The sequence below is a fragment of the Scyliorhinus torazame genome, chromosome 16 (assembly GCF_047496885.1).
Source record: "Scyliorhinus torazame isolate Kashiwa2021f chromosome 16, sScyTor2.1, whole genome shotgun sequence".
NCBI classification, from domain to species: domain Eukaryota; kingdom Metazoa; phylum Chordata; class Chondrichthyes; order Carcharhiniformes; family Scyliorhinidae; genus Scyliorhinus; species Scyliorhinus torazame.
Window position 1 is genome coordinate 162,144,923 of NC_092722.1, and position 26,032 is coordinate 162,170,954.

The following is a 26,032-nucleotide window of genomic DNA, read 5'->3' on the forward strand; positions in this document are numbered from 1 at the left end:
CATTCAGCTTTTTTATTCATGTTTGAACCAAGGCTGTAACGAGGTCAGGTGAGTGACCCCGGCGAAACCCATACTGAGCATCAGTGAGCTGTAACGAGGTCAAGTGAGTGACCCCGGCGAAACCCATACTGAGCATCAGTGAGCTGTAACGAGGTCAAGTGAGTGACCCCAGCAAAACCCATACTGAGCATCAGTGAGCAAGTTATTGCTGAGTAAGTGCCGCTTGATAGCGTTGTTGATGATCCCTTCCAAGACTTTGCTAACGATTGAGAGCAGACCAATGGAGTGGAAATTGGTTGGTTGGATTTGTCCTGTTTCTTGTGTACAGGACATACTTGGGAAATTTTCCTCATTGCCGGATAGATGCCAGTGTTGTAGCTGTACAGAACAGCTTGATTAGGTTCTGGTGCACATCTTCAGGACTATTGTTGGAATATTGTCAGGGTCCATAGCCTTTGTAACATCCAGTGCTTTCAGACGCTTCGTCATATCATGTGGAGTGAATCACATTGGCTGAAGACTGGCATCTGTGGTGCTGGGGACCTCAGGAGGCTGAGATAGATCATCCACTCGGCTTTTCTGGCTTAAGGTTGTTGCAAATGCTTCAGCCTTGTCCTTTGCACTAATGTGCTGGGCTGCTCCATCATGTAAGGGGGGAGATATTTGTGGAGCTGTTTAATTGTCCACCATCATTCATGGCTGGTGTGGCAGGACTGCAGGGCTTAGATCTGATCCGTTGGTTTCGGGATTGCCTATCTCGGTCTATTATTGCTGTTTATGCTGTTTGGCATGCAAGTAGTCCTGTATTGGTTGACACCTCATTTTTAGGTCTGCCTGGTGCTGCTCCTGGCATACCCTCCTGCAACGCTTCATTAAACCAAAGTTGTTCCCCAGGCTCGGTGGCAATGGTAGTGTGGGTGTTTTGCCAGGCCATGAGGTTACAGATGTGGTTGAATAAAATTCTACTGCTGCTAATGGCCCACAGGGCTCCTGAACACCCAGTCTTGAGTTGCTCGATCTGTTCGGAGTTTATCCCATTTAGCACTGTAGTAGCGCCACACAACATCTCTAGTTTGTTTCCTGAGCATGTTTCCTCGAGCTTCACACCCATCACTTCCATAATTCCAAGTTCCAAGTTCCAATCCCTCCAGTTCAGCTTTCACACTACTCAGAGTATGAAATAGCCTTAACGCAAGTCACGAATGCCATCCTCTGTAATTGTGACTTTGATACAATACACTTCCTTCCCCTCCTCAAGCTTCTTACAGCAAAATTGACCATACCATCTTCCTTTTTGACAATGTCAGCCGTACATCATCCTGCTCTGAGAGGGTACATTCCCACTTATTCAAAACTATCATAGCACCATCAGCAATGACTACTTTATCATCCCATCGAGACCCCAAGAGTTTCTTAAAAATAAATCATGCTGTTGGATAATATAAATATGTTCAGATACACTTAACCATACTAATTGAGCATAATTTTGGAGGAATCTGTGAATTGTGTAAATAATTCCACCCCTCCTTTTTTTAGGAAGTTACGCAACAATGCTGTATGAAGCTTACCTTCTTCCACATGTTTTTCTTCTTCCTCTTTAATTTGGTTAGCGACCTTCTCCAGCTCAGCTTGCAACTGGGTTGAAGAAGTGTGGGCACGTGCAAATTCATTCAGCGTCTGCCAGGCATTCTTCAGAGAACTAATGAAGCCTTGTTTTAAATCTGAGCCCATTCGCGACAGACTTTCTTTCAACTCTGGAAATGAAAACAAGTAAATTATCCCTTTCCCATATAATATTTTGACCGAGGAAGTAAAGCCAACTGCATTTCCCCTTCTTTTCACTAACCTCAAGGGACAGCCTATTTCTGTTCCTCATTGGTATGTCTGTAAATAAAATTCTGCAAAGTCCAGCTCAACTTTTGAGAAGAACAATGAAACTCTGAAGGATGACAGTAAACACATCCTTGAGACTGGAGATTGATGCAATCTCCTCATTCCTTCCACTTAGGAGTTTAGAAGAATAAGAGGTGATCCGATTGAAACGTGTAAAATTATGAGGAGGCCTCACAGATAAATACTGAGAGGTTGTTTGCCCAGGCAAGAGATTGTAGAACTATGGAACCTAGTCTCAGTGGGCTGATCATTTAAGGCAAATGATGAGAAATGTCACCACTCAATGGGTTGTGAATCATTGAAATTCTCTACTCCACAGGGCTGTCAATCGCCAGATCATGGATTATATTTAAGGTTGTTTAGGGGAAATCAAGGGGTATGGTGATTGGAAGCGGGGTTGCGGGGTGGAATGCAAGCATAGTCTTATCGAATGGTGAAACAGGCTTGAGGGGCCAGAAGACCAACTCTTGTTCCCATTTCTTATGTTATGTCAGTACCATAAAGGAAAACTGATTAAATTTATATAAAGCTAAAACCTGAAGCATTAACCTTCCTCTTTCGCATGGAGATGGATATAATAATAATAATAATAATAATAATAATAATAATAATAATAATAATAATAATAATCGCTTATTGTCACAAGTAGGCTTCAATGAAGTTACTGTGAAAAGCTCCTACTTGCCACATTCCGGCACCTGTTTGGGGGGGCCGGTACGGGAATTGAACCCGCGCTGCTGGCCTTGTTCTGCATTACAAGCCAGCTGTTCAGCCCACTGTGCTAAACCAGCCCATGGATCTGCCATGTGTTTCCAACACTTTTGTTTTTATTTTTAGATCTAGAATGGACACTGACAATATAGTTTCCACATTTGGAAATACTGTCACTATATGTCCAACTCAAAAAAAATTCCAACTTTCTACTTGTTATTCCATGTCTGGGAAGCTTAAAGCAGAATAAGAGGTTTTTTAAAAAAATTGCTAGTCATAAATGAAGACAATGTGCCAATAAATTTTTCAATCTACCTCTAGCAATTTTATTTCAACAGAAAGGGAAACAACAATATTGACACTGGTAACCCCCCCCCCCCCAAGACAAAAATGTGAAAATAGTTGTCTTGGTTAATTATATTGTGGTAAGCTGATTAAATGCTTGGCATTTCACTATATGGTGGAAGCAGGAAAGGAATTCAAAATTCAATGGCCTGAAACACAATTGTTATCCACAAGTATAACACCATAATGTGGGAAAATCTATTCAAAAGAGATAGGAATGTGTGAATACATTTAGGAACTGTATTGTGATAAATATTTTATAGCTCATTACTTCTACAACAGTATTCTGATCTTTGGCTAAGAGACAAAAATGTATTTTCTGCCCTCAATCTAATGCATATAGCAGAATACTTTAAGCACAGGAACACAATTACTTGTGACAGGTCATTATTCATTTCACTTCTGGTTGAAGAATTTGTTTCTAAAGCGCTGATAAGAATAATGTAGTTTTATGGCTCTTTTTAACATTTGTTCTAAAATGACTATGCATGCCATTTTATGGATCAAGAATGAACATATTTTATACAAGTGAGATATAATATCTCAAATTAATGTCAGGTTCTAATGTAGAGTGCTTATAATGAAGTGAGAATGTGAAGAGTCACAAGAAGGTCAAGGTCATGCTTGAGAATGTATGGTTCTGTTCAGCAAAGCACCAGGTTATTTATTTTTATTTTCCCATTTACGAAGACTATTACACTGCAAGTAGGAAATATAGAATAGAACAAATGTCCTCTGAAATAGATTAGTCATTTAAACTCTTAGTCAGCAACATAAGAAAAAGCAAATGGACATCCACTGCACTGGATGAGAATGATTTTTGGGGCGAAGCAGCCATCAGAGTGAACCGAGGTATTAGGGATAGCTGCTTCTCGAGAAAGCAGCAATGGAGGTTAGCAGGTAGAGCTGATATTGGGATTTGTTCTGGGATCACACTGTAGATATCAGAAATAATTGATTTTTAAAATATAACTTAAAGTGCCCAATTCTTTTTTTTTTCCAACTAAGGGGCAATTTAGTGTGGCCAATCCTGTACATCTTTGGGTTATAGGGGTGAAACCCACACAGACACGGGGAGAATGTGCAAACTCCACATGGACAGTGAACTGGGTCCTCGGCGCCATGAGGCAGCAGTGCTTACCACTATGCCACCCGGCAGTCAAAAATAATTGATCATTACGGTAACCGTATCTGATCAGTAAATCTGAAAGCACATGCTAAGGTTTATTGTACTTCGAGAAATAGGAATTTCTCGGAGACATAGAAACAATTTATTTTTAATGGGGGGGGGGGGGGAGAAACGACAATGCCTGAAAGTAGCCAATATAATTCTTGCATACTTTTTATTTGAATTTCCAGAGAAGCCCACTTAGGCACAAATTCAATACATGAGCAACTATCAACAGCATCTCCAGCACCAATCTCTCACAGCAGTATCAGGTATAGCAAAGGAGGCAGAATGAGTTAAATATAGAATGGAAGATTGAAGCAATGGGAATTTGAAATATCAATTGTTACTGGTAAATACAACTTTATTCACATTATCTGTTGTATTACTGCACGTCAGAAACTGTGGCCAAACTGAGCAGAGGCTTCCCAAGTACGCTGGCGTAAGTACTAGAGCTGAAAAAAACTCCATCTTTTATTTTCCACAGATAGGTCACACTTGCTGGATCAGTCAGAAAATAGCCATACACCAAGGAAAGCTAAAAGAAATTCTCTCCATCCCAGTTAATATTCCAGCTTTCCAATAATGGTTAGAGTTAACATTGACTTAGGAAAGGCTTATTGGATTTTTTTTGAGTAAAAGTTACGGTTGCAGCAAGTAATGAAGATACATTTGGCATTTATCATTTGGAAGGGCATTTGCTAAATTCTTTCAAAAAAAGGCTTCAAGAGGACAAGATAATGCAAGAGGGGAGGCAAGGAGCCATGAGAAATGTTGGAATATTTATTGAATGGGACAGATAGAAAGTAGTTCCCAAAAATAAAGACTCTTTCAGATTAGAAAGCCAAAGGTCCATTTTCATCTTCATCAGTAGTTTGCAAGGACAGAAGAGTCAAAGGAGAGATTTTTGAGGAGGGAATGAGAACCATGGTTTTGAAAGGAAGGCAGACAGTACTTCAAAAGTGAACTATTTACATAATATTATCCAGCAGGAAAGAAAGTTGGGCGGTCAGCTGTTTTATGGGAATGAGGTCAAGATTGCAGGAGGTGGTTGAATGGATAGTTTGAAAAGGACATGAGGAAGATGACAGATGGGAGAATTATGAAAGAATGATATGGATTTTGCCTTAGGATGGAAAGTGTCATAAGGAGATAGGGGTAAAGCAGCCAAGGCCGGCTAAGAGATGGCTTCCACCTTAATGACAATAAAGTTATGAAGTACTGGTAGCTATTGGAGGCAAGGTTGAGGGGGGGGGGGGGGAGAGAGAGTGGGGTTCAAGGAGACGGCTGGTGGCACAGAAAAGGTTATCTTTGTTGTTCAGAATGGAATGCAATTTTGGGAGAGGTGGGTATGGTCCAATATCCTTTGGTATCACCCAACCAAACTGATGGTTAAGCTTGATATGCTCAAATATGTTCCCTTGAACTTGCTTTCAAGAAGATGCAGCTGAGAAGGACCAATGGGATGGGAGGCAAAGATAAATACAGAGGTGAAGGAATGATTGAGAACATCTACCATGCAGAAACACCATTATGTATGGAGGCCAAAAATAGATAGTTGGAGGTTTTGTCTTGGGAGAATTTATTTCCAGAGAAGTCAAAGAAGGAAGTGTATTTGGAATCCCAGTCACACTGCTTCTCAGACAGTTTTAAAAATACCTAAATTATTTAAAAACTCAGGGAAGTCAGAATGCAAAATTTTAAATTATGCTTTTAGTTGTTAGCACTTTAATAAATGAAAATTCAAGCAAGAAATATTAAACTTTGATTAATAACATCATCTCCAACTTAATCATGAAAGTACCATATATGTTGACATTCGAAGAAAGCCAGATTAATGGAAGTCTGGCCATCTTACATTCTTTGATCATGGAATTATTTTTTCAGCAGACAACATACCAATGCATTTTCAATCACAGGTCTCAAATTGCATTTGTGAAAATAACTGCATAACTTAACTCAAGAGGGTTTGGGAGAAAGATGCTGATGAGGATAATGTAAGTAAATACCACTCATTTATTTACCGGATGCAGAAATTAGTGGCTAATATTTTTCAGACGAATGTATGCAGTCTCCACTATTCTAACATTTAAATAGATGTTTTCTCAAAATAAATTCAACATTTTTAATTTTTGAAAAGACTTATATGTATATACCTCCTTTCACATCCTCAAAGTGATTTACAGTTTTCATTAAAGTATTTTCTGAAATACAGTTATTGCTGTAATCTACAGAGCAAGCTTCCATAAAAGCACTGTGCCAATGGCTGCATTTAAAAAAAGTTTGTTGGCTGAGCAATGAATATTGAACAATATTGAGTGAGGCAGCAAAACTCAAAGACTAACAAGGAACAGCCACCAGATGGTCTGACCTAGAGAACTGCTTGTGTAATTCTCACGATGAAAACTTGGTGAAACTAAGAGTACACCTTATTATTGGAACTTTTATAGCCTAAATGAGACTCTTTGTTCACCAGTCAGATAAGCTCCGAACAATTCAAAGACTGCACGGCTGGGTATATTAGATGGGTGTAGACAAGACTTAACCTGATTTCTGAAATCCCCAAAGCCAATGTGCGCTGCATTGGAAAATATAACTGATAATGAAAGGAAAGGCATCTGGCCTAGAATACATAATGTAAGATTTAAGATTAATTGGGTATTCTATAGGTTCGCCTTTGGGAGAACAAGGAGAAACTGTGAAACTATCCTCATGTCAGAGCAAGCTATCCATGGACTTTTAAAGAACTGGATTTGATGGGCAGAATCCTCTTTATACTTTTTCCTAGTTCTATGTTTTTATAAGGTAGGTTTTAAATTAAAAACGAGTGTAATAGGTCACAATTTCCAACTTGTTGTCGGTTCTTGTTAAAGAGGAATACATGTCAAAAACAAACCTATTTAGAATGGACAAATAAAAATGGGAAAAAGGCTTTTGTTTAAACATGAGGTATTACTTTCAATAAAAATAGATGAATCTGGAGATGAATTTTGCTTTTGACATAGAAGCAAATCATTTTCATATTCTTGTGGGCTGTCCCTTGTTTAAACTTCTTTCTGAGGTGATAACAATTAAAATGGCTTTTTTGTACAAAAATAACCTTCAGCAGAGAAATAATAAATACTGGATGGATCATATTCGGAGTGTGGGAAGATCAGGGGAGAGATCTATGTAAATATTAAAGAAAATTTAAGGAACATCGGGACTGAAGTAAAGAAATAATTTAAGTCAGGTGGGAGAGAGCAGGGCTTGTTGTCTCAAGTGGGTGCAGATGCCAACTAGATTCACACAAAAACTAAAGATCAGGAATAAGCAGGCACTGGGGAGTGTCAAGTGAGGCATACCTACAAGATGTAATTTGTAGGAATAATCAGGAGAGGCAATATGAACTAAATGGTAAAAGACATTTAAAGTGGCAGGGCAAGATGATAAAATTGTTGAGGTATATGGGAGTATTGATTTTATAATTAGCAGCTGAGGGAATAAAAGCAAAGTTATGATAAACTTTAATCACTCTTTTTGCCTCAGATGGAGAAGTGTCCCCAATTCTGGGCAGCACACTTTAGGAAGGATGTTGAGGTCTGAGAGAGAGTATAAAGGAGAACTACCAGAAGGATACCGGACTTGAAGGATTTATGCGACATGACGAGAGGGACTGAGATAACTTTCTTAGTTCTAGAGAAAACCGAGTTAAGATTTAACAGGTGCTCAAACTCACGAGATGACCCAATAGTGAAAATGAATAAATTGTACCAGAAGGATCTGGAGGCTGTGGAGAGGGTCCAGAAGAGGTTTACCAGGATGTTGCCTGATATGTTCTTTGTTTCCACTGGTAGTAGGCACTAAACCAGAGGACACAGCTTTAAGATAACTGGCAGAAGAATTAGAGGGAAAAGAGAGAGCATTTTTTTAATATGGCGAGTCGTTGGGATTCCAAGAGCACTGCCTAAAAGGATGATGAAACCAGGTTCAACAGTAGCTTGAAAGATAATCTCAGACAGGTCTAGTTTAGCAGAAACTGATTCTATATTGCTTTAAAATATTTGCTAATACTCATTGCAACTGCTGTGATTAAGTTTAATTTTAAAAAATGAAATTTTATTACATCAACTCAACATCAAGGGCTAGCTTTATTTGATTTTATTTGTCGAACCTCTAATAAACAGCTCAGATGTTGCTGAAAGTGACAACGTAAGCCGCTGCTCTGAAAGGGCAATAATTGTAAATCTGTGTATGTCAATATTCCAAGTATCACTGAGCCAACAGCAGGAATAGCACTATCATTCAACTACCTCATAACTATTATTGTTGTTTTTACCAAATCCTCACAATAGTTGTGAAAACACATTTGTGATTGCAGTTTCCTTGCACATCACATTTTATCTATGAAGTATGCTAAATTTTCGAGACGGCACGATGGCACAGTGGCTAGCACTGCTGCCTCACAGGTGCAGGGACCCGGGTTCAATTCCGGTCTCGGGTGACTCTGTGTGTGGAGGTGGCACTTTCTCCCCATGTCTGCGTCGGTTTCTTCCGGGTACTCCGGTTTCCTCCCACAGTCCAAATATGTGCAGGTTAAGTGAATTGGCCATGATAAATTGCCACTTAGTCACCAAAAGCTAAGGTGTGGACTCTGGGTCTCGGGGATAGAGCGGAAGCGTGGGCTTGAGTAGGGTGCTCTTTCCAAGGGCCGGTGTAGGCTCGATGGGCCATTGGCCTCCTTCTGCGCTGTAGGTATTCTATGATTCTATAATTTTAGACATAGCTAGTTCAAATTGTAAGTGACATACTTAACATTCACCTATTTGTATTACAACACTGCATTTAGCTTCAATTTCCTGCATTCTCTCCTCTTATTCCTTTAATTTTATTGGGGATGGAGTGGGATTCCAAAGTTAAACCCTTTGGGGCAGCACGGTAGCCTTGTGGATAGCACAATTTCTTCACAGCTCCAGGGTCCCAGGTTCGATTCCGGCTTGGATCACTGTCTTTGCGGAGTCTGCACATCCTCCCCGTGTGTGCGTGGGTTTCCTCCGGGTGCTCCAGTTTCCTCCCACAGTCCAAAAGATGTGCAGGTTAGGTGGATTGGCCATGATAAATTGCCCTTAGTGTCCAAAATTGCCCTTAGTATTGGGTGGGGTTACTGGGTTATAGGGATAGGGTGGAGGTGTTGACCTTGGGTAGGGTGCTCTTTCCAAGAGCCGGTGCAGACTCGATGGGCCGAATGGCCTCCTTCTGCACTGTAAATTCTATGATCTATGAAACCCAATCCTGCCTTTGTGTAACATCTACAAACATTCACTTCAAGCACAGCTAGTGACTGACACCAGGAACCCTAACTGATTAGTGTCACTCTCCCACACGGTCAAAAACAGACATATCCTGTGCAACCATGTCTATTATGAAAGTCTGGAATACGAAACTAGCACTGTCTCTGGCTTGTCTCCTCAGCATCATATCAGGTTGAGTACTGAGCCAGTGAGGATCTCTCCATCTACCCCCAATATTGTTTTTGCTGGAGAACTTTTCAGGCTCTATCCGTGTCACATAAAAGTAGAAGAAACTGACCGACAGCTGAACTCTGCCAATGCACACGTGCATAACATTGCCTGGGAAATTGGCTTTTAATTTCCTCTTGCCTCTTCCCCAACTACTACCCCATGAAAAAAACTCTACTTCTCCACGAATGCATGTTCCTAGCCAACATTAGGGTCATGCATTGAGATTTGGGGTATAAAGCAGCAATTTATGGCAGTAAGATAATCTCTTTGACAAACAATTGCACCATGTAATAAAGCATGGCCAAATACTTGGGGCTGGATTCTCCATTTTCGGGACTATGACTCCACGCCGTCGTGAAAACTGTGGTCTTTTACACCAGGAAATTGGCGTCAAAAGGCCAGATTCCCCCTCTAACTTAATTATCTCACTGATCATGCCAGCACCACTGAATTAAGCGCCTGTATTGCTTCCAGCACACTTTTTTTTGTAAGTCTCTCCCTCTTCCATGTCACCAGTTCCCTTCCTGATCTACAGAGATGAACGGCAGAACTCACCAAGGATCCTTAGACAGCTCCACCCAAACCCATGACCACTGCCACCTGGAAGAACATGGGCAGCAGATGCATGGGAACACCACCACCGGCAAGTTCCCCTCCAAGCCACACACCATTCTGACTTGGAAATATATCACGGTTCCTTCAATGTTGCTGAGTCGAAATCCTAGAACTCCTTCCCTAACAGCACCGAGTTACTGTAGCTACACCACATGGACTGCAGCAGTTTAAGAAGGCCGCTCACTACCACTTTCTCAAGGACAATTAAAGATGGGTAATAAATGCTGGCCTAGGCAGGGAAGCCCACATCTCATGATTAAATATTTTCTTAAATTCTATGTTACTTTCAAAAAGCCACAGGCGAAATGGTATCTGAAAGTTTTTCAAAATTATTTCTGTTTTGCAATCTGGATGGAAAGAATATCATAACCAACCAATTTACTGCAGCGAATTGGGAAGAAGATATTTGAGTTAAAATGAGACTTTTGAATATTCTCCAACGAGCCATCCTGGACTGGAGCTATGTGCTGAATATTTTAACTTGAAAGACTAGGCATGGAATTATATGTCCCATATGTATTGGAGGGTGCATAGGTCCAATGGTTAAAACATTTAAAAATCAAAGCTTTGAAGTTAATTTTTTTTGGTTCTAAAGGTAAATAGTTTCCTCTTGACCCCCATTGCTTTGCAAAGCCCATTCTCAAAGAAAATACACCATTCACTCCCAGTCCTTGTAAATTACCACTCTACCACCTAGAGTCCTGTGATTCTTGCAAACTACCACTCCACCTCTAATCATCCATTCCTCTCCAATAAGCTCCTAAATCTTCATCCATCTTTCCCACGACTTTTATGTTTGAATCTCTGCAATCGGGTCTCTGCCTCTTCCGCAAAACATAAAACAGCACCAATCGAAGTGAAGGTGAGATCCTCCGTGTCCATGATGCACATAGCTGGGCTGGATCAATCTGCAGTATTTGACATGATCAACTAAACGATCATCTTCAAACCTGTATCCTCCATTGCTCTTCTCTTCCTTGAACTTTGCTTTTACCTACCCAACCATAACCAGAATGCCTGAAGCAATAAGATTATCTTCACTACTACAGCACTTCCTTGGGAGTCTCTCTCCCCCACCCCCCCAATCTATTTTTGGCACCCTCGTATTTCTCATCCACATGCTGCCCTTTTGAGATTAATTTAATGGTAATTAGGAGCAGGCACGGCACAAGATTTTCAATAAAAATATTGTGACATAAGAACACAATAATAATCTTTATTGTCACAAGTAGGCTTACATTAACTGTGAAAAGCCCCTAGTCGCCACATTCCAGCGCCTGTTCGAGTACACACAGAGGGTGAATTCAGAATGTCCAAATTACCTAACAGCACGTCTTTTGGGACATGTGGGAGGAAACCTGAGCACCCGGAGGAAACCCACGCAGACACTGGGAGAATATGCAGGCTCCGCACAGACACTGACCCAAGCCGGGAATTGAACCGGGGACCCTGGAGCTGTGTAGCATCAGTGCTTTCCACTGTGCTACCGTGCTGCCCTGTGTGTGTACGTAAATATATTTTATATTTAGAAGAATCCAAGGTTATGCTCCAAATTTAATCCAAGACAATTAGTGTAGTTCAGAAAATTATTAGCGAGGCAGTCAGCGGGATCCTCCGCCCCGCCGGCAGGGTATCCACTCCCGCACGTTTCCCGTTTCCCCAGCCGACCAATGGGGTTTCCATTGTGGGCCACCCCACGCTGTCTGGGGAAACGGGGAATCCTGCTGGTAGCAGGGGCACGCTGCACCAGAAAAGGGAGCTGGCGAGTCAGAGAATCCAAGTATCTTTCCTCACATTCAAGGAAATTGTGGTGAATATGTAATCAGGAAAAATCCAATAGCTGTTATAAACAAAAAAGTTAACTTGTTTGGTGATATATAAAATATAAAGCATTTAAACATGCAAGCTCACTTTCTGGAATGTACATTTTAATATGACAATTGTGTACTCTGATTATAGTTCACATTTTATGCTAAGTATGTTTAGTCAATTTTAAGCACGGGGATTAAATTTGCAGGATGTGGTGCTTACCAAGATGGAGTCTCTTTCTACCTTTGTGATGTGGGACGAGAACTGGCTTTATACACAAATCAGGGAGAATCATAGGTTCCATTCTATATGCCACAGGATCCAACTGCAAAGGAATGAACAAATATTTTGTTTAAAGTAGCAGATAGATCAATTTAAAAAGTGTAATAGGAATCTCCCAAAGGCTAAATTCTGAATAAACACAATTTAAATGGATTCAGCATAATTTCCCAGCTGCAATGTGGAAGAAAATGAAGGCAGCTTTGTTGAAAATCATGGAAAAACTGCCCTAAATTTTTTTTAAAACTTCCAATCAGTGATCCATTGACCTGAATGTCAAAAGCTGAAATTGGAAACCATAAATGTGAAACTGAACAGAAGCAATTTACTGTTATGACATATTCCTAGCCATCAGTTATGCATTGTGTACAGTATGCCAGATAGTTCTGATTGTGAAAAAAATAACTTCTTGAACTTTGATGTCAGAATAAGGACTAGACTGAAGGCATAGTTTAACTATTGAACTGAAGCAGTTAGCATCCAAACGAATTTGCTACTGTTCAGGAACACACAACCTTAATAAAACTGGCTGATAAAATGTAGTGTTTAAAAATAAAAGGATGCACTGAAGAAATTGGATTCCTGTACCTATGAAGCTCAGTAAATGATACCCTTCTGAGCAGAGATATCTTTGGAGGAGCACAAAAATGTGTTACCAAGATGCAGGTGAATTACCCATAGGAGTACAAGAAAACAAAAGATCAATACGTAGTGCATTTCATGACCTCAAGGTGTGCCATAAGGCTTTAAAACTATGACGTGTACCTCCCTTGCAGTACAGGAACTGTAGCAGCCAATGTGTGGACAGCAAACTCTCCCAAACAGCAATAAGAAAAGCATGTACGGTCTGTAGGACAAACGGATCAATTTCCAGGCAAAACTCTCTTTGTTAACAAAATATATGTATGATGAAAATTCCTCATCTGGCAATGGAACTCAACATATGCCCCTCAGACTTTTGTCAAATTGTCAAGGCTTTGCCAACTTATACCCACTAAATCCTCTACCCATGTGCTACAAATTTTTTTAAAAGTGAATACAAAATAGAAAGAGAGAGAGACCGGAAGACAATCACAGCCTGCAACCTGCACAACATGGTACAAGCTTTGCTTTCACCATTGTAACTTTAAATAAAATTGGATGTTACAGCATAGTCATAAACAAATATTCTAATATTTCAAAATCTAAATATGTAAATGTAAATTTTTGTTCAAGTCTTAAAATTAAAAAAAAATCCTAGCTCTCTCTAACATAGTCACTTGATTGAAAATAACCGGAGTATTGATGAAAAAAGATAGATGCTGTCAAAGTTTTTAATCCAGCACTCTTCAGTACAGTTGGTAGTCCTGCAAACTGTTAAGGGAACAGCAATTTATACTGCATAAGAAGTGTGCTGATTCGTTGGCAAGTGGACTCTGACTGGTTGGCAACTAACTTGGTAGAAGCGTTGCCATGGAGAATGCACAATGTTTTTTTAAGAATTGCACTGACAACCAACTTGAGATCACCAGTCAGACTCACGGTGTAGCTCACTTACGCATGCTAGAAGCTAAGGGTGGAATTCTCCCATCCTGTCTGCGAGAATCTAACATGAGCCAAAAGGTTAGTAACCCTGTGTAAAATCATGTTGCAATTCTACCAATGGTGGTCAGTCTTCCCAATGACTGATGTTGTGAATCGCATTTGCATCTCATGGACACTCATCAAAACAGATGCCAGTATTCCATCAGGCCTTTCAACCTTGTGTCACACCAGTGTAAAATTACATCAGTCTTGTGTGGGTTCACCTGTGACCTGGACTAGGGAAATTACATTCAGTGGGAGGGAGGGATGGGTTGTTTTTGCCTGCGGTTGTTTTTTAAAAAAAAAATTTTATTCTCCCCCTTTTTCACATTTTCTTCAAAATTTACACCCACCAACAAACAATAACAGTTAACGAATGCAATGTCAATCCTTTAATCAACAACAATCCCATCCTCCCACCAACCCCCAAACAACAGCCCACATGTCAACACAAACATCAAATAAAAAAAGGAATAAGGAATCACCCATAATCATCATCAACATACACAGTACCCCCTCCCAACATCCAATTCTTGAAAGTATATAATGAATAACGCCCATGAATTGTTCGCTTGCGGTTGTTATGTATGTTTTTGTTAGTATTACCTACTCTGTGTCGTTAATTATGTTGAAGATAAATTTTGTACCATTTTCCTCTCACATTTGGGAGTGTTGGTGATAGGAATATAAAAATGCATGAGATTGGTGGGTTGCGCGGAGTAGGGGGCGAAAGAGTTTGGTACGACGTGGTGACAAATGGAGTGGGGGTCTAAACAGGCTACATTACAAAGGAAGCATGTCCTCTGCCTCTGGGTGGGGCAGTTGCGCCGGGTTAGAGTGCATTTTACAAGTATGGGGAGAAGGGCAGTTGGCTGCTTGCGAACAGTTGAGGCAGCACGTGGTGGCGAGAGAGATGGGTCAGATAAGGGATTTGGAGTACAGGGTGGTCACTGACCCGGGTCATTGGCGATGGCGCTTCGGGCTTCAATGGGTGGAGAGGCATAGAGAGAGGGAGGATGGAACATCGATTCACCCCATATGCAGATGACTTACTGTTGTATCACGGACCCGGTAGATGGTATGGATACAATTATAGGGGTATTGACAGAGTTTGAGTAGTTTTCAGGGTATAAGCTTCATGTGGGAAAGAAGGTGTTCCTGGTCATAGCTCGGATGCTGGAGTGGGGTTTGGAGAAGTTGCCATTTCGGCTGGTCAAGTCGAGTTTTCGATACCTGGAAATAAGGGGGGCACATAGTTGGGCTCAGTTACATAAACTGAATTTGACGAATATGGTAGAGGGGATGAAGGAGGACTTCAAGAAGTAGAATGCTCTTCTGCTTTCATTGGCAGGAGGTTCTACTGAAATTTCTGTTCATCTTTCAGAACCTCCTGATTTTTGAGCCTATGTCTTTTTTTTGGGAGGTTAAATAGGTTGATTTTGGATTTTATATGAGCGGATAAGGGTTGGATGAGGGTTAGGAGGGTGTTTCTGAAGAGGGACAGGCAGAAGGAAGGGTAGGCTTTGCTGAATTTGTTGAATTATTCCTGGATGGCGAACATGGAGAAGCTTCGGATGTGAGTCGTGGAGGAAGGGTCGGTGTGGGGGCGGTTGGAGGAGGCTTCATATATGGGGACAGGTTTGAGGGCACTGGTGTTGGCTCCCCTTCCGGTCTTGCTAGCTAAATAGTCCATGAGTCCGGTGATGGTTGCATCGCTCCGTGTCTGGAATCAGTGCAGGTAACATTTTAAGATTGAGGCCATGTCGCTGCAGGCGCCGAATCTTTGATAATCATAGATTTACTCCAGTTGGGTTGAACTCAACGTTCAGGGCATGGGAGCAGGAGGGGATAGAGAGGTTCAGGGATTAGTTCATGGAGGCAGGTTTGCAGAGTTGGGAGTTGGTGGAGAAGTTTGATTTGCCGAGGGGTAATGGGTTTCGGTATTTGCAAATCAGAGACTTTGTGAGGAAGGAGCTGGCCACGGTTCCGAGATTGCCACCCCTGCCGTTGCTTGAAAAGATTGTCTGAGGATGAGATAGGGGAGGGTCTCCGATATCTATGGGAAGTTAATAGAGAAGAAGAGGGCCTCAGTAGAGGAGGTAAAACTGAAGTAGGAGGAGCCGGAGGGGGGAGTATTTGAAGCATGGTATGGAGCGAGGCCCTGCAGAGGATAAATTCAACCTCCTCTTGTGCAAGACCAAGACTAATTCAATTCAAAGTGGTGCATAGAGCGCACATGGCAGTATCATGGATGAGTCGTTTTTTCCGGAGGTGGAGGATAAAGTGAGTGGTGTTCAGGGGGCTGGCAAACCACACTCATATGTTCTGGTCTTGCTGAAGTTGGTGGAATTTTGGAGGCTTTTTCGGGGATCATGTCAGAGATTTTTGGGGGTGTAGATGGCCCCGAGTGGGTGGCAATATTCGGCATATCGGAGGATCTGGGAGTGCAGGTGGAGAGAGGGGCTGACATGGCGGCCTTTGCCTCCCTGATAGCCTGGAGACAAATCTTGTTTTGGTGGCGGGCTCTGGAGTCGCCCAAGGCGGCAGGGTGGATGAGTGACTTGACAGAATTCCTACTTCTGGAAAAGATATCTTTTGCCATTAGGGGGTCAGAGGAGGGGTTCTTCTCAAGGTGGAGGTTGTTCATCACCTTCTTTAATGCGTGTTAGATGTCAGTGATGGTGGGGAAAGAGGAAGGGGGAGCGTGTTATGGGTTATCATTGTTTCACATTATAATGATAAAGTTGTCCATGCGGGGTGTTCAAAGGAATGGAGGGTTTTTTATATTGTGGCAAGTTTAAAGATGAATGCTTCCTGTGTTTTGTATATAAATTGAAACACCCTGAATAAAAATATTTTTAAAAAGAGTAGTGTGGCACAAGGTAGTCCTCGGTTCACAAGAAACTTCAAGGTGAGTGCAACAATTTTCTGCCATAGTGCTGTGCCGCTCCTGATGCGCTGTTCACCACTCTAATGGGGCAGTTCGGTTCCTGCCCTCCAATGCCACGTCAAGCTGGCGTTCATGGACAGAACTGTGCTGCTAGATCCATGGACCCTCCTATGTCACCGCCTTGAATCATGACAGAAGCTAGGGTTGGGAGTACAGGGGTTCCCTTGCCTTCCCTTCTCTCCCTCCCCAGTGCCATACACCAGTGTCGATTTGAACAGGCCTGTGCTGCTGGACTCATGCAGCCACAATGACAAAGGTCTGAAGCTTGACTGGGGGGTGGAGTGAAAGGTTGAGGCTAGATGAGGGCCTGATCAAGACAAGGTATGGGGAAATGTGGAAGGATGGCTGTGCAAGGAGATGGCTGAGGGAGGGAGGGTGAGGGCTCACGATGGCAGGCAGTGGGGCAAGGAGGTGGGTGCAGAAGACAAACAATGGAAGGCAGGGGGAAGACAGAGGGGAGGGAAGCTGGACCCCGCAAGGCTGCATGAAAAGCTAACAATCAAGCGGGTTAAATTGGGTACCACATCGATTACACAAGAATTAGAAGCAGGAGTAGGCCACTTACACAAGAATTAGGAGCAGGCATAGGTCACCAGGCCCATCAAGCCTGCCCTGCCATTTAATATGCTCATGGTTGATCTATGCCAGCATCCTCTATTTCGGTGCAATTTCCCCAGAGCCCTCTATCCCTCGATCTATCAAATCTTTATCCACCTCCACTTTAAATACTTTTAATGATCCAGTCTGCATGACCCTCTGAGGCAGAGAGTCCAGAGATTCACAGTCAGCAAGAAGAAATTTCAGCACACCTCAGTTTTAAATGACCAGCCCTTTATCATGTAGCTATGTTACCTTGTTCGATACTCTCCCACTGCTGGAAACATCCCACCATCCATCCTGTCTGGCCCCCTCAGGATCTTATATTTGAATAAGGTCACCCCTCATTCTTCTAAAGTTCAAGGAAGGAATACAGACCCAAACTATTTAGTTTCTCTTGATAAGACAAACCTCTCCTCCCAGGAATTAGCCCGGTGAGTATCCTTTGGACTTATTCGAATGTTACTACATTCATGCTTGCAAAGCTTTGCAGAGAATCTCTCCTTTTAAGCAGACCAAAACTGTACGTAGTGTTCTAGGTGAGGCCTCACCAACAACCTGTACAATTGCAATTAACTGTGAAGGGGCTTGGGAAGGAGAAAGGGTGGTTGAATCGAGGAACAAGCTTCTGCTGGAGGCTGCTAGCCTTTTTCCTCTGGGTTGCTGACATCTGCACAGTTTGGTGAAGACATATGGGCTGGAAAAGTGATGTATGCATGCTGGACTGGTATTTAAATATGGCTCCAAGACTTTCGAACCCACCAGTTGATGGCAGGCAGATTAATCAGTTGTCGGACTGCTAGGTGACTCGGAGGGGAACTCACCCGTGCATAATTATTCAAGTTCCTATGGCATGGGATCTCACCATTCTGGTCAACAGGAAAGGCACCTGCCACCACACAGCCTCAAAATGGGAGAATTCCATCCTCATATATGCACACAGGACTCTGCTTGATATCAGTTAAATCAGCTCATACAACAGATTAAATCAGTGATATCTCAAGTCTTGCTATTCAGAAGCTCACTATATTAGACTTGGGAGTAATCAAGGCTGCATTCAATGCAATTTTCTAAATATTGTGTTATTGTGCTATCACAGATTTTTTTTTTTAAAAAGAGAGATTCTCTGCAAAGCTTTGCAAGCATGAATTGTTTCATCAATACAAGAGAGAATTTCCCGAGGGAAAATCATGCATCAATTAAACCCCTGCAGAAGTAGTGCAAGAATGTCATTAACATTCTTATATTTGCTGGTCAATTACTATTGACTAGTCAATTAGGAATTCAAACTAACTAGATGCCTTTTTGATCAGAACATATGAATGCATCCCAAAATATAAAATCATTAGCTAATATATTTATAACCATTCATCAATAGCTCTGCTGTTAATGAAGTTATTAACAATTTCAAAGCAGTATATCTAAATTTAATAGAAACTGACTCAACTATGGAAAGATTTCAGAATACCACAAGATATGATTTTTTAAAAAAACATACCAACACACTTGCAAATGTTGAAAAATTAAATTAAAACAGAAAAAGCGAGTCAGTAAATCACATCCGTAGAGAAAAGGATGTCAATCAGCTGATATTTCAGATCTAAGACCCCCCAGGAAGATTGGCTCAGTAGCAGCAAGCTAACCTCGGAGTCAGAAGGTCATGGGTTCAAGTCACACTCTAGCCATGAACACAATCGAGGCTGATGCTTTAGTCTACTGCTGAGGGAGTGCAGCACTGTGGAAGCATCTTTTTGCAAGGATTTTAAAACAATGTCAGTAACTCTTTGCTTGATGTAAAACATCTCATTTGGAGAAGGAGAGTTCTCGTGGCTGTCTTGGGCAACGTTTATCCCTTGGCTAACATCGCTACACACATTATTGGATCATTTATCACCTTGTCGTTTGTGCTGTGCACATATGATTCCACATTTGCCTGTATTACAAGTCTGATTGGTAGAGATGTTGCCATGGAAAATGCACAATAGTGCTAAGAATTAAATTGACAACTAAACATTCAACCTTGCACTGTGGCACATTTGAGTGCCCGAAGTACTTGTATTCACACACACAGCTCTGCTCAATATCAGTTAAAGCAGTTCATAGGTAGGATCCTGTGATGCCCAAGTTCATTGGCGGAGATGTGCTTTGGGAAGTCTGGAGGTTATGAAAGATGCTACACAAATGCATTTCTTCTGGTGCTTGAAGACTTCTGGTGCTAGGCGTCTCTATAGTTAACGTCCAATTATGTAAATTTGCACATATAAAATTAAGCACGTTTAACTGATACTCAATAATATTCTTGCCTTAAATGAAGATGGTTAACTTCCTGATACCTACAGAATTTTGTGACCTCTTGTAGGGTTGCCAGCACTCCTGGAATGGCCGGGAGACCCTCAGTCTCCCGTTATTTATTAAAAGCAGATTTTTAAATCAATAGGATTCACATTCTCTGACAGCCCAGAGTCCATATAACTGAAAGGCAGCATTTCCACGCAGGCACAGCCAGCACAATGACATTTACATTGGGGCCGTGCAAGCTTTCTGCGCTCACGGATGTTGCTGTTTGCTGACCCTGCATGTTTTTTCCTTGCAGCGACGACACGGAGCGAACAAGCCTCAAACAGCCCTTCAGTGGTCAACCTGAGACTTCTAGAAGAACAAACAAAAATCCTGAGAGAGAGTCAAGGCCAGGACTCACTCAAGGTAAGAAAGAGCGATTCTGTTTTCACCTTTTGTTTTGCTGCTGAGCTAGACAAGTTACATTGATTAAATGGCAACAAATTTGAAATGGAGTGTGTTAGTCAATTGCGGCGGTTAGGGAAGACCCTGTAAATGCTAATATTCTTAGGTGAAAAGGTTCGGGCTGTGTACATGTTTTAAAGTTCCTTTGTACCAAAACAAAGTAATTTACCAAGAACCTGAGTAGCATATACAATTAAAGTAGTAAATGGTTCAGTATAGATTTTTGGTAATTTTAAATCAGATGGAAGACTGGACACCCTTATGAAAAATGCTTTTGTGATAAACCTATTTTCAGCTAAAAAGAACTGCACCAGGTTACCACTCAAGCAGATCAAAGAAGAATTCTCAGAAAAAAAAAAACATTATATTCAATTCTGCTAACTGGTTACGCTGCTTCTTGCAAAATCTTTGGTTTATATTATTCCAATGACTTTCTAATAGAAACATGAATTTTAAACCAAAAGGCAATTCCAAGTGCATCTTGGCTACCGTTTGCTGCTTATATCAAAACTCATCTCCTCTGTATTCCGGAGGGAGGTGTAGTGAACATGCAAGACTTATTTTAATGATACCATGTATAGTTATTGATCTTCAATGTTCAGAAATATGTTGAGCAACAAATTCCACTCTCTAGCTCTCGAGGTTCTCAAGTCGGTTGCCTTGCAATTTTGTGAATATAGTTTAACTTCAAACTTTTTTCTGCATTTACACAAATTGGAAGGAGGGAGAAACCAGCAACATAGAAAGATCCAGTAAAGAGGAAATGTGAAAGAGATGAAGCAGGTCAAAGAACGAGAGAGGGAGACAGGTGAAAATGGGGAGAAAATTATTTCGAGGGACAAGAAAAAAATTGACACTCAGAAAAACAATGCAAGAGAAGGATGGGGAGGGAGGGAAAGAGGCGATGGGAAGCATAAGATTTCAAGCAGATAAAAACACAGCATGTCAAAAATCACATTGATAGGCCAGCCATCAAAATTTCTTGAGTTTTTGTAGTTAAACAAGGATACCAGTCAACATACCAGTAACACCATATTTAATATTTATAGCTCTTTAGCGTTATATCATTGTTACTCTGCCTCTTCAAATTTGAAAGGTTAGCGCCTCAGCTAGCGTTATGGGACTGCCGTCCAGACTTGGACCATGGCTTTACCAATAAAGCTATTTGTGGATATTTAATCATTTTCAGGTTAACAGTGTGGAGTTGGAAATTATGAGTGATAACATTTTGCAATCACATTGGAGTAGGCGTGGGAGTACTTTGCTTGAAGTACTGAAATTATTAATGCAAATCAATCTAGAAATGGAATCATGCCCACAATTTGATCAACAGAATTTCACTGCACTTTTCTCATGCACCCCAAACCAGTTCCTGTCATTCTATCAGTTAAACACATTTAGAACACATTGCTTCTTTTAGATTTTAAAAACATCAATACTCAGGGAAATTTTAAAAATCAGACATAATAAATGATTTTTAAATGAAAAAGATCATCCACGTGTATTCGTATGACTATGTATTTACTTAAAGTGCTCCTGCAGTGCTGCAACACCCTCCGCATAAGCAGTAGCATTTATTACTTTTGAGGAATTACAATATTAAACTGAATAAAATGCGGTTTTAAAAATCTGATGAAAATGTGGATTAAAATTTCACAGCTGAGTTTATGCAAATAAGCTGATGTTATCAGTGAGAAAGGAAATAACAATCCTGTATTATTGCAATCAATATAATGTTTTCTCTATTTGCTGAAATGTTAAATTAAATGAACACTTGTTATGCAACAGACTTTTTTAAGCAGGATTACCAAAAATTAGGCCTATTGTTAGGCACTTTTGTTAACAATTTAAATTGATTCTCCCTAGAAATGGAAAGGGTTGTTTTTACTGCTACACAGAAATTACATAAGCACTTTCATAAAAGCACAGAAGAAATGTAGGCTATTTGGCCCCTCAAGCCTGCTCCCTCAATCAACAAGATCATGGCTGATCCGATCACAACCTCAACTTTTTCTGTCGGCACACCATTACCTTGGTCTCCATTGTGGAATAAATGGCTCGTTTCTGTGCTACAAAATACTTCTCATTCCTGAGAAATATCACATCGGATGAATATTCAACATTCATGCAAGATGGCATTTTCAGAATAAACCAACTAGAGCCATGTATTACGCCAAACCATCCAAATGCATTAAAACACATTTTCTGTGCACTAGGGCTAAATGAAACACGGAGGAAGAGAGGGAATGTTGTTAAATTCTAATTCGATTTACCAGGGACCATCTGAATGCACATCTTGAGAAAATTATTTTTGGAACAAAGCGCCAATGAATGTAGTGACAATGATTCGCAAAGTGCAGGATTAATTTTTTGTTCAGTAAAGATCAAGGGATTCAGTCAGGAAAACAAAAATTTGCTTATATTTACAGTGACTTTAATAAAGAAAGTCATTCCAGGATGAGCAGAGGGATCTAGGTGTCCATGTACATAGATCCCTGAAAGTTGCCACCCAGGTTGATAGGGTTGTGAAGAAGGCCTATGGAGTGTTGGCCTTTATTGGTAGAGGGATTGAGTTCCGGAGTCGGGAGGTCATGTTGCAGCTGTACAGAACTCTGGTCCGGCCGCATTTGGAGTATTGCGTACAGTTCTGGTCACCGCATTATAGGAAGGACGTGGAGGCTTTGGAGCGGGTGCAGAGAAGATTTACCAGGATGTTGCCTGGTATGGAGGGAAAATCTTGTGAGGAAAGGCTGACGGACTTGAGGTTGTTTTCGTTGGAGAGAAGAAGGTTAAGAGGAGACTTAATAGAGGCATACAAAATGATCAGGGGGTTGGATAGGGTGGACAGTGAGAGCCTTCTCCCGCGGATGGATATGGCTGGCACGAGGGGACATAACTTTAAACTGAGGGGTAATAGATATAGGACAGAGGTCAGAGGTAGGTTCTTTACGCAAAGAGTAGTGAGGCCGTGGAATGCCCTACCTGCTACAGTAGTGAACTCGCCAACATTGAGGGCATTTAAAAGTTTATTGGATAAACATATGGATGATAATGGCATAGTGTAGGTTAGATGGCTTTTTGTTTCGGTGCAACATCGTGGGCCGAAGGGCCTGTACTGCGCTGTATTGTTCTATGTTCTATGTTCTATGTTCTATGACACTGCACAGACATGTGATCAAAGGAAATATTAGGGGAAGTGACCAAAAACTTGATCAAAGCAGTGCATGATAGGGCAGGTCTTAAAGGGAGATAGGAAGAAAGATATAACATAGAACATTACAGCGCAGTACAGGCCCTTCAGCCCTCGATGTTGTGCCGACCTATGAAACCACTCTAAAGCCCATCTACACTATTCCCTTATTGTCCATATGTCTATCCAATGACCATCCAGATGGAGGAATTTAGGGAGGGAAACACAGACGAAGGAGAAGAAAAAGCTGGAGGTCATCGTTCTATACAGAGGCTGGGAGAGGAAATTAGGCAGAATGCCTCGGTGAGAAATTTGGGTTGGGAACGATAGAAAGGTAGTGAGAGAGGTGGAAATGAGGGAGGTCTTTGAGAAGCAGCTAGAATAAAAAACGTGTCCAGGAGCTGGCAGCACACTCAATCTGAGAGTTGTGAGGATAGTTCTGCAATGTTATATTGCACTTAAAGTTGTCACTTAAAGTTTTGTTGAGTTATATCAGTTAAGATAAATAGGAAAGAATTTTTTTAATGCTTCATTTAAGGCGTAAGTAATTGTTCTGCTCGGATATTTGAAATAACACTACATTAAGATCAATCCGTTGTTCAATCGATAGGCGGTGGTTAAATCTGAAATTATCCTTTTCAATAATGGATTCTAAGTGACAATAGTTCTGTCACACACTGTTGGTGATTTATGAATCTCCATCCAACCCTCTCGCTTAAGTTTTAAAATCTAATTGTTTGTCATTGAGCACAGAATGGGAGGATTCAGGTTTGTAAAGTAACAAGCTTCAAGGTTAGATGATCAAGGTGAGAAGAAACTTCTTTCCATTCCAAGAGTAGTGGGACATGTGCAATAGATTTCACTAAAAGCAACCGATGCATCAATTGATTTGTTCAAAAGGGAATCAATACTCCATGTGAGCCATGAAGATAAGGAAGCACAAGATAGAAGATACAAGAATTTAATTTCCTGAGAGTTAAACATAAATTTACTGTGATCCCCAAACTCATGAAATAAAAAAAAAGGGAGGAAAGAGCTTCAAATTTACACAAATCTTTTGCATCTTCAGGGTCAAATATGCACTTCCTTTTTGAACTGGTAGCACTGCTGTAGGCAAAATACTTCAGTATATGTATCTACCTTCACATTTCCACGATGAACTTTGGCCTGCAGCCTTGGATGTGCAGCAGCCTTTTTCCCCACATGGGTGTATTTATACAGGTTTATCTTTATTATACTTATAATCTTCAATCTTACTCCCAACTAAATATTTATCTAGCTTTATTTTTAAATCCAAGTACGTTACATACCATTGGACAGCCCTTGCTTGTTAAATCCACAAAGAAGGTCAGCAACTCATTCAATTGATTCAAGAATCAATGAAAACAATTGTTTATGTTATTAATATTTATTATGATTGTACTTCACGATTGTTGCAACAACCCCATGGCTCGGATGTGTACAGCATCTTTAACTTAAGAATGCATAATAAGGTTTCCGGGTGCGGCGATGACCAGCTAAGTCGCACGTTTCGGCAGCCCCCGGTGGAACGGACTTTTGGGCTCTTGATAGGAGCCCCAACGGCAATTTTAACGGCTAAAAACACTGTGCGGTAAACCAGAAGGGAATCCCCCTGGACACGGATGGAAAAAGGAGAGGAAAGTGGCCGGATTGCGGTGGATCCTTTAGAGCAGCGGCAAGGAAGGCAAGCAAAAACCAAGATGGCGTCGGAAGGTGGCAGTTTAATATGGGGCCCTGAACAACACGGGTTTTTGAAACGCTGCGTGGAAGAGCTTAAAAAGGAGATGAAGAAGGAGCTGTTGGCCCCGATATTACAGGCGACTGAAGGGCTAAAAGATGAGCAAAAGACCCAGGAGCGGGAGCTTCGGGTCGTGAAGGCAAAGGCTGCCGAGAACGAGGACGATATACAGGGCCTGGTGGTGAAGACGGAGATGCACGAGGCACACCATAAACGATGTGTGGAAAGGCTGGAGGTGCTGGAGAATAATGCGAGGAGGAAGAATTTAAGGATTCTTGGTCTTCCTGAAGGTGCAGAAGGGGCGGACGTCGGGGCATATGTGAGCACGATGCTGCACACGTTGATGGGATCGGAGGCCCCGACGGGTCCGTTGGAGGTGGAGGGAGCCTATCGAGTTATGGCGCGAAGACCGAGGGCTGGAGAAATTCCTCGAGCCATAGTGGTGAGATTCCTCCGTTTTAAGGACAGAGAGATGGTCCTAAGATGGGCAAAGAAAACTTGGAGCAGCAGATGGGAGAACGCGGTGATCCGCGTAAATCAAGACTGGAGTGCGGAGGTGGCGAGAAGGAGGGCGAGCTTTAATCGGGCCAAGGCGGTGCTTCATAAAAAGATCAAATTTGGAATGCTGCAGCTGGCAAGACTGTGGGTCACATATCAAGGGAAGCACCACTACTTTGAAACGGCGGATGAGGCGTGGACATTTATTGTTGAAGAGAAATTGGAATGAGTGGGTTATTAAAAAAGAACGTTTGAGACAAAGTGGTGGGGCGAATATGGGGGGCGAAGAGGGGGGAAAAAGGGGGGGAGAGATGATTTTTTTTATGTTGTTAATCCTGCGACCCGGTAACTTTTCTCTCTTCCACAGGTTGTGGGGGAGGGAGGAAGGGAGGTGGAGGAGTTGGGGGCGTTG

General features: G+C 41.5%; 1 protein-coding gene across 1 annotated transcript in view; it reads right to left on the minus strand.

Moving 5' to 3' along the window:
• Positions 1–26,032, minus strand: part of sec23ip (SEC23 interacting protein) — a 190,730-nt gene that overhangs the window by 63,116 nt on the left and 101,582 nt on the right. The window contains exons 15-16 of the mRNA XM_072479346.1: positions 12,265–12,367; positions 1,569–1,754 (exon numbers count right to left, since the gene is read on the minus strand). Of these exons, the coding sequence (XP_072335447.1) occupies positions 1,569–1,754; positions 12,265–12,367 (289 nt within the window). The remainder of the gene's footprint in view (positions 1–1,568; positions 1,755–12,264; positions 12,368–26,032) is intronic.